The 12,933-nt window shown below is 45.6% G+C and overlaps 1 protein-coding gene across 1 annotated transcript in view; it reads right to left on the bottom strand.

Moving 5' to 3' along the window:
- Nucleotides 1-4,426: 4,426 nt before the first annotated feature.
- LOC125487222 (interaptin-like) overlaps nucleotides 4,427-12,933 on the bottom strand; it is a 9,083-nt gene continuing 576 nt past the window's right edge. Inside the window, exons 2-5 of the mRNA XM_048617799.1 lie at nucleotides 12,195-12,367; nucleotides 9,607-9,691; nucleotides 7,028-7,310; nucleotides 4,427-4,677 (exon numbers count right to left, since the gene is read on the bottom strand). Coding sequence (XP_048473756.1) covers nucleotides 7,080-7,310; nucleotides 9,607-9,691; nucleotides 12,195-12,367 — 489 coding nt within the window. The 3' untranslated portion in view covers nucleotides 4,427-4,677; nucleotides 7,028-7,079. The remainder of the gene's footprint in view (nucleotides 4,678-7,027; nucleotides 7,311-9,606; nucleotides 9,692-12,194; nucleotides 12,368-12,933) is intronic.

Genomic DNA, 12,933 nt, shown 5'->3' with positions numbered 1-12,933 from the left:
CGCCTGCTGCTTTCCCTTTCGGCATCACAGTTGTTGTAGATGGTCTCGTTCTCCCTATGGCCACGGAGAATGTGGAAGTTGGTGTACGTTGGCTCGTGAGGCATGGCCTCAGACATGGTGTGGATCTGGCCAGCTCCAACAGAAAACCCTTCAGCAAGGCAGAGTATTCAGTTGCTAGTGAAGTGCTCGATGTGAGCTAATTGTGCATTACCTTTCAGAACAAGTGGGCAGGGCACTTAAATTTGTGTTTCTTGCATCATGTTTGACTCCGAACGCACTTTTTCTGAGAGATGCTGATATTATCTCCCATACTTCCTGTGATTTGCTTATCTCAGTGAGGTATCAGCAAAAAAAACGGACTGCTATCAGAAATGATCTCTGCTTTACAATTTTAACCTTTCTCAATCACTTTATATCCCTCAGCATGGGGAGCAGTGGGGAGGGGGGAAGAGATGGTTGAGTTCAGGGATCGTTTTGTGAGTTTCTTCCTGAATGGAGTCTGTTGTGAGTTGGATAAAGGCCAGAGATTCCGTTATTCTGCCCTAGCAGCAAGATCTGGTCCAGTCTTAGAGTGGTGTGCTCACTATAGGAGGCAGTTCGACCTTTAGAAGCCATTACCACAACCAGTGGGTGGGCTTCACACACATGATTTAATTACTCCAGAATCAAGCAAGTTTTCAATTACACGACCAACTCCCAATCAACTTGGCATAGATCAGGAACCTGGTACTGTACCATTCCCGCCAACTGAATACAATGCAGGAAGAGTCTATTTGGCCCATTGTCTCTGTGCTGGCTGTGGAGAGAGCTAGCCAATTAGCCTTACTCTCCCTGGCCTTTCCCCAACCTGCCTTTCTTCAACGTGTCTCTATCCAATTCACTTTTGTAAGTTACTATTGAATATGTCTCCTTGACTGAGTTCATTCCAAACCAGAACAACTCATGGGTGATTTCCCTTGTTGTTCTTTTACTAACTAATCATTAATGTTTGTCCTTTGCCATACTGGAAACAGTTTCTCCTCACTTACCTGATTGTAACAGTGGATCATTTTTAACATCCAACTTTCTCCTTCAAGCAGAATGCTTCCACTTCCTTAACATCTCTCTCTCTTCAATCAATTCCTTCTTGCATTTTCTCTCTTCTCACACCATGAATAATGTGGGCCACAGTGAGGTAGCCAGGAGGTAGTCAATGAGGAGCATCTCAACATTAAGATCCAACAATCCCATTATCCAAACAAGTGTTGAACAGTGAGACCAAGTACTCACTGGTGAGCAGCGAGAGGCCAATTTTCCGTGAATTATCACTTATTGAAAGCTGTGTTATTGTTTAATCTGCCCTCATTGGTATAGATTCTCCCAGCCTCCCCACTGCCTGATAGAAACTAAACGTTGACAACCCCTGGCATGAGAGTCCAAGCGGGTACCTGGTGACTGCTGTTTGCGCTTTATCTCAAACACCCATCACCAGCGTCATAGAGTGTGTGCCATGTGCAGTGGTGGCACGTCACCCATGTCCATAAATATTGGCATTGACACTTACCAGCCCCACCCCATTATCGCGGCACATATCAATCCACACACAGAACGCTCTGTGCTTTGGGGCACCCTGGTATCTCTCTTTGCAATTACACATGGACAGACTAGGCTGCATCTCAGAGTGTCTTAGCATTCCCTCATTCTACTGCAATGCTCACCTCTTTCTTCGCATTTCACCCCCTCAGTTGCATCCTGCCTTGTTGTTTAGTGCAAATATAAAGCCAAGTGGTTTGTGGTGGTTGTCAGCGGGTTCCTCAGTTGTACAGTGTTGTGCTGCATCAATTTCACACCTGTGTCATGTTCCAGCAGTACACAGAAGATACATTACACATATGCTTCAATTCAATTACCCCATCTCAAAGCTGTGTGGTCCTCAGCCAAGTCAAAGAGGGTGCTGCCATCAGTCAGGGGGGTTGGTGGTACAGCTATTCAGAGGCATCGTGCAATCAAAGTCCTGGGGCGGTCAGGGTCAGGAGCTCTGTCTCACTACTGTCCTGGGACAGGGCCACAATCAGTCCTGCAAGTCCAGTGCAAACCATCAAGGGATCTGCAGGCCTCTGGTTGGGGATGGGTGTGGAGATCAGTCAGGATCCAGATCCATTCATTGCAATAAGCCCCAAAGCGTGCTGCATATTATAGCACCCTGTGCTCCACACAACTGGAACAGCAGGGTGACGAGCTGGTGTGATGGATGCTGTTGAGCTGGTAGAGCAGGAGGAAGATGAGAACGTTAAGCAGGAGGAGCCTTACCCTTTGCATCAAGACAGCACAACAGCATCGGGTGTTCCAAGCCAGAGAGAGGCTGAGTGACACTTGGTTCTAGCCAATGGGAGCTGGTTGCAGCGTTCACTCACTCATTACAACAGTGCAGGTACTTGAAAGGCAACCTGTCTTTATCTGGTTAAAGGAAGCTTCCATTTGTTGACTTTTGCTGTGACTGAATAAAATTGAATGCACTGAAATGTTCGAAAGCTGGCTTGTATGTGTTGGCCCCACACAGAACAATGAGAAAATGCTGGGCTACACTGAGCATTAGAGAGAGAGTAACATTGACCTGGAGATAAACGGTGACCTAGAGATAGTTGGAAGATGAGTTGGGGCTAAGGACAGGTGAGTTGTGTGGCCTGGTACAAAAACAGCAAAACATAGAGGGAGGCCCGGTTGGACATGCAATGAAGTGTTAACTGTGTGCCCTGAGAAGCACTAGTTTGTGATTGCTGTCCCACTTGACCTTCAATGAAGGGTAACTCTGGCTGCCAATACTGACTGGGTGTATGGCTGCAGTTCAAAGATGGCATTGGTCCTAGGGTCCATGGGAGATTCTAGTTGTGGCTGGGAGTACAGGATGAGGCTGGTATCATGCTGGTAATGTGAGTGGCTGATGAGGTACAATTGGGACAGTCCATAGAACACAGAACGTAGAACAGTACAGCACAGTACAGGCCCTTCGGCCCACGAAGCATGTGAAAACCAGCTACGTCTCGTAGAGAGAAACCCTCCACAAAACCCGGCCAAAAAAAATGACACTTTGCTGACTTCTGGTAGCTTTCAGCCCAATATTTTCCCCTTTCCATCCATCAGTTGTGCTGTTTTAAAGCACAGTTCGTGTTCAGGCCTGTGGCAGTCTAGTTAACCTTGCTAATTACCTCTTTGCCCTCAAACTTTGGGAAGTCCGCATGACCTTCGAGCGGGGTTAAAGATTTCACCTGCCTCTCAATAGCATAATGAGAATGTGTCATCATCATTGAAGGAATTCAGTTGGACCGTCAAATGTCACTTCAACGTTCACTCAATTCCAAGTACCATGGGCTTCATCAATAAAGCCATTGGGCAAGGTGTCTGCCATTTCAGAGTTAAGACAAAGACATTGGCAGGGGTCAGGCGTGACCAGAACATCACCTGCAACCTGATTGACCCACAGTAAAAGGGAGAGAGTCCCATTCCTGTAGTGGTCATGCAGATCTCCGGTATGTTTACACCCACTGGGGTGGCAATGTCAAAACCAAGGCAGGTAGACTTTGTTAGGCAAGGCCATTTAGGCAGGTAATTGGAGCTATCATTCAGACCAGTCATAATCTGAACAAAGGGTGGAACAGGTTCAATGGGCTGAATGGACTCTTGTTCCTAAGCTGTTCCCTGTCTTCAGGTCAAAAAATGTCCTGCTCTAAAATTGCCTCAATCTTTTCACTCAGAATATTGATCATTCACAATGTGGTTAACCATAGAATCCCTACAGTGTGGAAGCAGGCCATTCGGCCCATCAAGTCCACTCCAACCCCTGCAAAGAGCATCCCATCCAGATCCACCACCCCCATCCTATCCCTGTAACCCTACATTTCCCATGGCTAATCCACCCAGGCTGCACATCCCAGGACACTATGGGGTAATTTCCCATGGCCAATCCACCCTAACCTACACATCTTTGTGGGTTGTGGGAGGAAACCGAAGTCCCTGGAAGAAACCCATGCAGACACGGGGAGAATGTGCAAACTCCACACAGACAGTCCCCCGAGAACCCGGGTCCCTGGCACAGTGAGGCAGCAATGCTAACCGCTGAGCCACCATGCTGCCCTAAAATGAAGACAGGAACTGTATTGCAGAAAGGAGATAATTTGAGGGGGAGAGAGTTCCAATACTGGATGCTGAGCTTTAACATGAATCCTGACCATATGTGAGGGCCATGGAATAATATTCCCAGATGTAGGACGGAAATTCCTCTCAAGACCTACCTGTGATTGGATCTGCTGGGATCCATTACTATCTCAGAACATAACCAAAGATGTAAATATACTTTGAGCCTCTTGTTTTGGCAATTGTCTGGCAGTGCCATGACTGATATGTTTTTTGATCACCTGAACTTGCAGAGGAAACTTTGCTGAGTCAAACATTAACTGTATAATCGTCATTTTTTATTACCAGCTTGAAACATCACTCATGATGCCAAAAAGAGTTTCAGACAATCCCACGGCCAGAATGATGAAGTACATACAGATAGTTTCTGCTTGCTTTCCCTTATGAGATGGTGGTCACACACCGTCACCTCATAACATGGCAGCTAACGCTGTGGGTAACTTTCACAAAGTGGTCCCTCATGTCTACACACTGCACCGGCATTTGGTGAAGAAATCTTCCTGATCTCTGAAAAGAGAGAATAACTGATGCTCAATCAACTGAGTATTTGGGAATTTGTGTGCCAAGTAGTGAAAGTAAAACTTATCTACATCTCTTCGCAAGTGGTTGCAATGTCCCTTGCACTCAGTTTGAGATGTGCTCCCTGTGTGACCATCTCTATCCCTGCTTCAAATGACCCTGTTGCTGAAACCCTTTGACAGTTCCTTTTATAACTCTCACCTTGACTATTGCAATGGTTGGTCTTCTAATCTCTGTGAACTTGATTTCACCCAAAACTCAGCGAACAACAGTGTCTAACTTGCGTCAGTGTATACACCCCAAGACGCCCATGCACATTGATCTCGGCCCTATTGTGCCTCAATTTTGAATTCTCATTCTGGTCTTTAAATCCCTCTATGGTCTTCACCCTCTCTGTCCTTGAAACCTTCTGTAGATCCACAACACTCTGACATCTTGCACAATGCAGATATATCTGCCCATTCAGCCCCCTACATTGTGCCTTCAGACACTGAGCTCCTAAGCTCTGGATCTACCCTTGCCTTCCCCATAACAATTTCATTGAACAGTAATCAAAGAGCTGAATGGCCTAATCTTGTTTCAACGTTCTCTCCACTACTCTATCTCACTGTTCCTCTAAGATTCTCCTTAAAAGTTAACCGCTTTGACCTCCATGATCTACATTTGTGACAATTTCTCCCTTATAATGCTCCCGCAAACTTCCTTGGAATATTTTGCTGCATTGGGGATGCCAAATAGATGCAAATTGGTGCTGTTGAGCTGTAAACCCAAACTATATCGTATATTGTATAAACCAGGATTTGAAACTGATCCTCAAAACATTTTATAAATCAAACAAGTGAACCTGATGGGTCTTTCTGACAATTGATAATGGATCCATGGTCATCATTAGATTCTTAATTCCAGAAATACATCGAATTAGCTAGCTATAACAGTGCAGACAAACACAGAACCTTGCATTTCAAAAACAAACTATGAAGCATCCAGTTCTGGAATATGCTGATACTTTACCACGCATAAAGCTCACGCAATTTACAAATGTACAGAAATATTACATTGTGTTGTTCACAAAATGTTCCCTTTGATTTCAAAATGTCATTCCCTCAACAGGCGGACTCTCCCCAAGACGTCATGCGACCTTTCTGACGTATAGTTAAATGTCACTGGGTCAATATATCCTGAGCTAACACCACTGTGGGTTTATCTACAACACATAGGTTGCAGCGGTTCAAGAAGGCAGCTCGCTATCACCTTCTCATGGGCAATCAGGAGAGGCAAGAAATGCTGGGTCTTGCTCACGACAACCATGTCCCAAGAATAAAAAAAATTTATTTAAAAAAAAATTTCCCTTTGGAGCGAGAACTCGTGGATATATTAGAGCCCTGCTGATCTTTTTGCTTTGATTTGACAATATAAGGCAGGACCCAGCAAGGGACTAGGTGCAGGAAACTGGCGAAATACTGCAAAAAGTAGAGTGGCTTTGTTCTTTGTAATCTACCTCCAGAAATACGCAGGAACTACCAGGGAGAGCTTAAGATACAAAGCCATTCCCTGAACAGCACTAAAATAAATCTGGAAAGGGAAACAGGCGCTTGAATGGGACACACTGGTTCCAATGTTGCAAGTTCCTTTAATTTGGCCTCCTGGTTAGACTGATGGGGTTAAGATGAAAAGGGTTTATTTTTTGTTCATTCATTCACGCGATGAGGGCATCAGTGGCTAGGCCGGCATGTATTACCCATCCCTAACTGCCCACTGAGTGGTTAAGAGACAACGACATTGCTGTGGGTCTGGAGTCACATGGAGGCCAGACCAGGTAAGGATGGCAGTTTCCTTCCCTAAAGGACATTAGTGAACCAGATGGGTTTTTCCGACAATCGACAATGGATCATGATTACACACTTAATTCCAGAATTCCATTGAATTCAAATTCCACCACCTGCCGTGGCGGGATTCAAACCCATGTCCCCAGAACATTACGTTATGAGGAGGCTTATTTGGAACATAAACACCAATCTGTGCCAGTTGGACGAAGTGGCCTATTTCTGTGCGGTACACTCCATATCACTTTGTGGCTGAATTGAATTGGAAACCTGCCATCTCTGCCCCCAACACCCCGTTCTTGCCCTGCTACTCATGATCTGTTGACAATAATGTCAACATTTGCAATGACGTTGAGTGGGTATCGGTAACTGTATCCCACACTCCAGGCGCATCGCTACATTACATTTAAGGCCCAGTCCTCACTGGTACAAAGAGGATGAACAGCAACGTCAACGTGCACTCAAGCTGCTGGAATGGAAGGAGGAGGATGACAAAAAATGTGCACATTTCCCACCTCTTCCCGATCCAGTGGGAGAAACATGGTTCTGAAAGGTCTAGGACGGCCCTTAGCAACTGTTGACCTCCACTTGACCATTTTCCACCACCAGCTGCTCGGTGGGAATGGGGGCTGTCTTGGAATTGGCCGCGAGAGCAGGACTGGATTCAGATGAAGCCTTGGGTGTGGAGCTCGATGGAGCAACGTGGTTGGAGTCTGTTGGTTGGTGATTGTCCATCAGCCCCTTGATGGAGAGCAGCAATTCCTTATGTTCTTCCTGCAGTGCAGTGAAGCGATTTTCCTGTGTTCAAACACCGAGAAACATCTGGTTAAGAGCACAGATCACAAGACCCTCATTAAAACAGCCGAAGCTGAGCTGTGCAACGAAGCTGTGCATGTTCAGGGATGAATCTATGTCTTTAAACATTCAGAATGCTTGTCCCAATTTCCCTAAAGTCTTCTGCCCTCTTTTCAAACCATGCTTTGAAGTAGGATGACAACTGTTAGCTTGCCTGGATAACTGATCTTGTGGATTAAAACCACACAATGACACAGTGCAAAAGGACACCATACAATCCAACAATGCTGCACCAACTCTTTCAAAGAGCTACACACTTGGTCTCCTTATTGTGCCCTTTCCCCAGTAGAAGAGGAGTGGAGACATTGAATTGGCTAAAAATAGATAGGAAGGTGACGCTAAACACATGGGTGGCTCAGTGGTTAGCATTGCTGCCTCACAGTGCCAAGGATCCAGGTTCAATTCCATCCTCAGGTGACTGTCTGTGTGGGTTTCCTCCGGGTGTTCCAGTTTCCTCCCACAGTTTAAAGATGTGCAGCTTAGGTTGGATTGGCCATGCTAAATTGTCCCACAGTGTCCAGGATGTGCAGGTTAGGAGGGTTAGCCATGGGCAATGCAGAGTTACAGGGATAGAGTAAAGGGGTGAGTCTGGGTAGGATGCTCTTTGGAGGGTTAGTGTGGATTTGACAGGCTGAATGGCCTGCTTTCACACTGTAGAGATTCTATGGACCACAACCTGTCGTTCTATGACATTAGCAGAGACATGGCAGATTCAGTTTAATGTAATCAGTGTGCAGTGACAGACTTTGTAAGGAAATGATATTGAGGGTTAGCAGAATCTAAATGTTGAGGGGGAACCTCAGGTGTATATTCTCAAATCCTTGAAGGTGATATGACAGTGTGCTCTGATGGTTCAGATAGTCATTGAATCATACAGCATGGAAACAGGCCTTTCAGTCCAGCTCACCCAGGCTGACCAAATTTCCCAAACTAAACCTGTCCAACTTGCCTCATTTGGCCCATATCTATCCAAACCTTTCCTATTATTGTACGCGTCCAAATATCTTTTAAATGTTGTAATTGTACCTGCATCTACCACTTCCTCTGGAAGTTCATTCCCCACACAAATCACCCTCTGTGTGAAAAAAGTTGCAGCTCAAGTCCCCTTTAAATCTTTCTCGTCTCACCGTAAAAAAGATGCCTACTAGTTTTGAACTCATCCACCCTAGGGAAAAGTCCTTTGCTCTTCACCTGATCTATGCCCGTCATGATTTTATAAGCTTCTATAAGGTCACCCCTCAAATTCCTACGCTTCACTGAAAAAAGTCCCAGACTATACAGCTTCTCCCTATAACTCAAATCCTCCAGTCCCGGCAACATCCTGGTAAATATTTTCTGAACCCTCTCCAATTTAATAATAGCCTTCTTATAGCAGGGCGACACTGTGTACACTGTACTCCAAGTTATAGCAACTGGGGTCAAATGAATCTCTTGAAGATTATAAGGGGTGTAGGGGCATTCTTAAGAGGGAAATCAGGAAGGCAAAGAGGGGATATGAGATAGCCTTGGTAGAAAAGGTTAAGGGTGATCCAAAGAGATTCTACAATTACATTAAGAGCAAACAAACAACTAGGGAGAGAATAGGGCCCATTAAGAATCAACGAGCTTGACTATGTGTGGAACCCCAGGAGATGGGAGAGATACTAAACAAATATGTGTATGGGTTGTCAGTGCCTTTGGGAATAGGGGCATTAAGAAAGTAAAACAAATCACCATGTTCAATTATGCGCTACTCACTTGAGAAAGATTGTCAAGGCACTGGAGAGAGGATGGAGAAGGATTTAGCAAACTAGGGATGTGGGAGTTCGGTAATGTGGAGAGCTTGATGGTTCTCCTTCAGAGCAGAGGGAGACCTAACAGAGGTGGTGAAAAGTCTCTGGGCAGGGAGGGTTCTGATAAAGTAAGCTGGGAGAAACTGGTTCCTCTGGACAGTGCATCGATAACAAGAGGGTCATAAGCTGAAAACGATTGGTTAAGGAACTAAAGGAGGAACGAGGAGAAATGTTTTCAGACAGAGGAGGTTTGATGAGATCTGGAGCTCACCTGAAAGCTCAGTGGAATCGGGTCCCACTGGAACCTTTCGAAGAACAATGGGACGTGTACTTAGAAAGGAATAATTTGCAGGGGTATGTAGGAAAAAACTGGAGTGTGGGATTACAGTGAACAGCTCTTTGAAAGAGTTAGCTAAATGGCCTCCAGCAGAGATTGATAGAGCTGACAAAGGGCAGCCAATACTTACCAAAGACTCAATTTTCTGCTGGTTCTGGGCAGCAAGCTCTAATTTTTCAATGTCCTTCTTCCTCTCCTCTTCAACTGCTTCAAGTCTGGAAAATTAGAAAGCATTTCGCATCAGGGTCAAGCCAGGATGATGGTAACACATACAACGGCGGGTTACTGGAAATAGGAGAGGAAGTGCCCATCAAGAGTGAGGGTAGCAGAGTAAACGTGGGCGAGTAATCCGAGGAACAGAATGCAGAGTTTGAACTTGGTTGATTCATTCGTGAGACCAAACATTTGCGCCAATATCTCACTTCTCTGTTGGATCAAGTCTGTTGGAGGTGATGGGCCTTCAGTTGGATTGGAAATATCTTATCAAATTAAGCTTGTATTTCTACTTCAACTTTCACAGATCCAAAATGTTTCATTGCCCATGTAGAGCCTTTGGAGTCATTCCTGTTCTGTAGACAAACAGTTGCAGCTAATTTGTGCACAGAAAGATCCCATAAATAGCAATGAAGCGTGTCATCAGTTCATCGGAGACAACAAGGTGTAGAGCTGGATGAACACAGCAGGCCAAGCAGCATCATAGGAGCAGAGAGGCTGACGTTTCGGGCCTAGACCCTTCATCAGATCTGTTTTTTTTTCATGAAATGGGGAGCGCGATAAATGCCAACCAGGAGACCTTTGCTACTTTTAGTTCAATCAAGATTGTCAAGGGATCTTCTCTACCAGTAGTAAAGGAAAAGCCCATGCAGCATTGACGATTAGATTTGACTAAAGTAAGAGATGAAGAACGGGGCTTGGGCCCACAAATGTCTGACTCAAGAGGGTCAATGCCGATACTCAACAGAAGTTTTAGATTCCAAACTAAATTCCTAAATACAACGGTACATCTATGACCCTGAAATATCTATGTCTCTCTAAACCAACTCAATTGCACCTCAGAGTCTCAATGAGTCACCTCATTGTGCCACTTCCTTGCTCTTTAGAGGACCTATTCAATTAGTCCCACTCTGCTTTTTCTCCATTTTGCTGTCGTAAGTGCTGCAAAGTGGGAGAAGTGTAGATAGGTCAGTGCAGATTTGAAGGGCCTTTGGTGTGCTATGTGACTCTATGACTTCCTTACTCCCTGTCCAACCTCTCACTGTGCTCTTGTTCCTCCATGTCTCTATGGGTTGCAGCTTGTTTGATCATTTTATTGGCGGGCTGCATATCCACAGCACCATCAGCTCCAACTCTGATCCTGGCTCATCTGCTGCTGAAACCGTCATCACTGACATTGACACCTTCAGATTATTCCCAAGGCTTCCTGACAGCCTCCCATCCTCCACCCTCCAGAAACGACAGCTTGATCAAAACCCAGCTGGCCATATCCTCGCTCATGCCAAATCTCACTCTGCCACCACACACCCAGCCCACCGCCCCCTCATCGACCCTTACTGGCTTTCCTCTAAAATTCTCATTCTCGGTTTTGAATCGATCCACTGCCTCAGCCCTCCCTTTCTCTGTAAACATCCTCCAGCCTCCACAAGCCGCTGAGATCCCTCTGCTCCTCCAAATCCAGCCAAGTGCACATCGCCGATTTGAATCACTTCACCACTGATGGCTGTGCCTTCATCTGCCGGGGCCCTAAGCTCTAGAATTCCCTCCCTAAACCTCTCTACATGCCCTTTAAGAAACCCTTTCCTCCCACCCCTTCTAATCAAATGTTTAAACATCTGTCTGAATACTTCCTTCTGTGGCTCATTGTCAAGAATGGCCTTTTGTTATGTACTTTGTGGAGTTTTTTTTATTAAATGAGCTATATAAATCCAAGTTGTTGTTGAGATTAGCACTATTTCCCACCCACTGCTCCTGCTGAACACAACTCAAGTGAGGTTGTCCCAGAAATTAACACAACAGTGGTTTACCAACTCTGCATTACACTCCACCCTGAGAGAAAGCCACAACTAAGCCATAGCTTCAGACACAGGTTGAGAAGCAGGTTTGAATTAGAGTCCTAGAGTCATACAGCGCGGAAACAGATCCTTCGGTCCAACTAGTCCATGCCGACCATAATCCCAAACTAAACTATTCCCACCTGCCTGCTCCTGGCCCATATCCCTCTAAACATTTCTTATTTATGTACTTTTTTAAATGTCTATCAAATATTGTAACTGTATCCACATCTACCGCTTCCTCTGGAAGTTCATTCCACACCAAACCACTATCTGTGTAAAAAAATTGCCTCTCAAGTGTTTTTTTAAATCTTTCTCCTCTCGCTTTAAAAATATGCCCCCAAGTCTTGAAATCCCACCCCCCCGCCGGGAAAAGACACCTGCCATTCACCTTATCCATACCCCGCATTATTTTATAAACCTCTACAAGGTCACCCCTCAACCTCCTACACTCCAGTGTGCACTCTCCAGTCTCTCCCTATAACTCAAACCCTCCATTCCCAGCAACTTCCTGGTAAATCTTTTCTGAACCTGCTCTAGTTTAATAATACCCTTCCTATAACAGGGAGACTAGAACTGGACACAGTACTCCAAAACAGGCCTCACCAATGCCTTGTACAATCTCAGTTGACTTGGACAGTGAGCTATTCACAGATCAACGCATACTCACCTGGTGCTCAGATCCTTTATTTGCTTGTCCTTCTCCTCCAGTTGGGCTTTCTGCCTCTCTTTGTTCTCCTGCAGCACTCTCTGAACATGCTCGTCAACATGGCTCTTAAATTGCTTCAGTTCCTCGTTGATGGTCTGCACATTTTGCTGGAGGCTCGAGATGTCTTGTTCATGCTGGGATAGGGAATGGGGAGGAGGGGTGAGGGAATCGGAGGGGGGAGATGTTATTAGTTTCTGTGCATGGATTTGAACATTCAGCTCTTCCAGGCCAGCTGGGAATTCTGGGAAAGGGAGCTAACCTACAGTCAGAGAATGTGACAGATTTGAACCAAAGCAGACTGGTCCCAACTTTAATTCCACCAACCACCTCCCCCACCCACGTGAACTCAAGCAGCTAACTGCACTGTATTAGAGCCAGGATGGGAGAGCTGTATAGCACAGTTGGTAACGTCCCTGCCTCTGATTCAAAAGCTGCAGGTTCCACAATGTGGATACAGAAGGCCTGTGTGTCTAACACAGCCAAATTCAGCGCCCTTTAAAGGCAGATAGTATGGTAGAGATTCTGGGTCAAGCTATGGAGTGGACAGAAAGTTGGAACCTCTGCTATCATGACCCTTAGCTCCAGACCACAATGTGCGTGGAAAAGTGCCACAGCAACTTAGTGAGGAACTAGGGAGGGTGTGGTTAGCTCAGTTGGCTGGACAGTCAGTGTGGATCAGACCCATGTCAGCAGCACCAGG

The sequence above is a fragment of the Rhincodon typus genome, chromosome 38, assembly GCF_021869965.1.
Source record: "Rhincodon typus isolate 14 chromosome 38, sRhiTyp1.1, whole genome shotgun sequence".
Taxonomy (NCBI): Eukaryota; Metazoa; Chordata; class Chondrichthyes; order Orectolobiformes; family Rhincodontidae; genus Rhincodon; species Rhincodon typus.
This window is presented reverse-complemented; position numbering and strand designations above follow the sequence as displayed.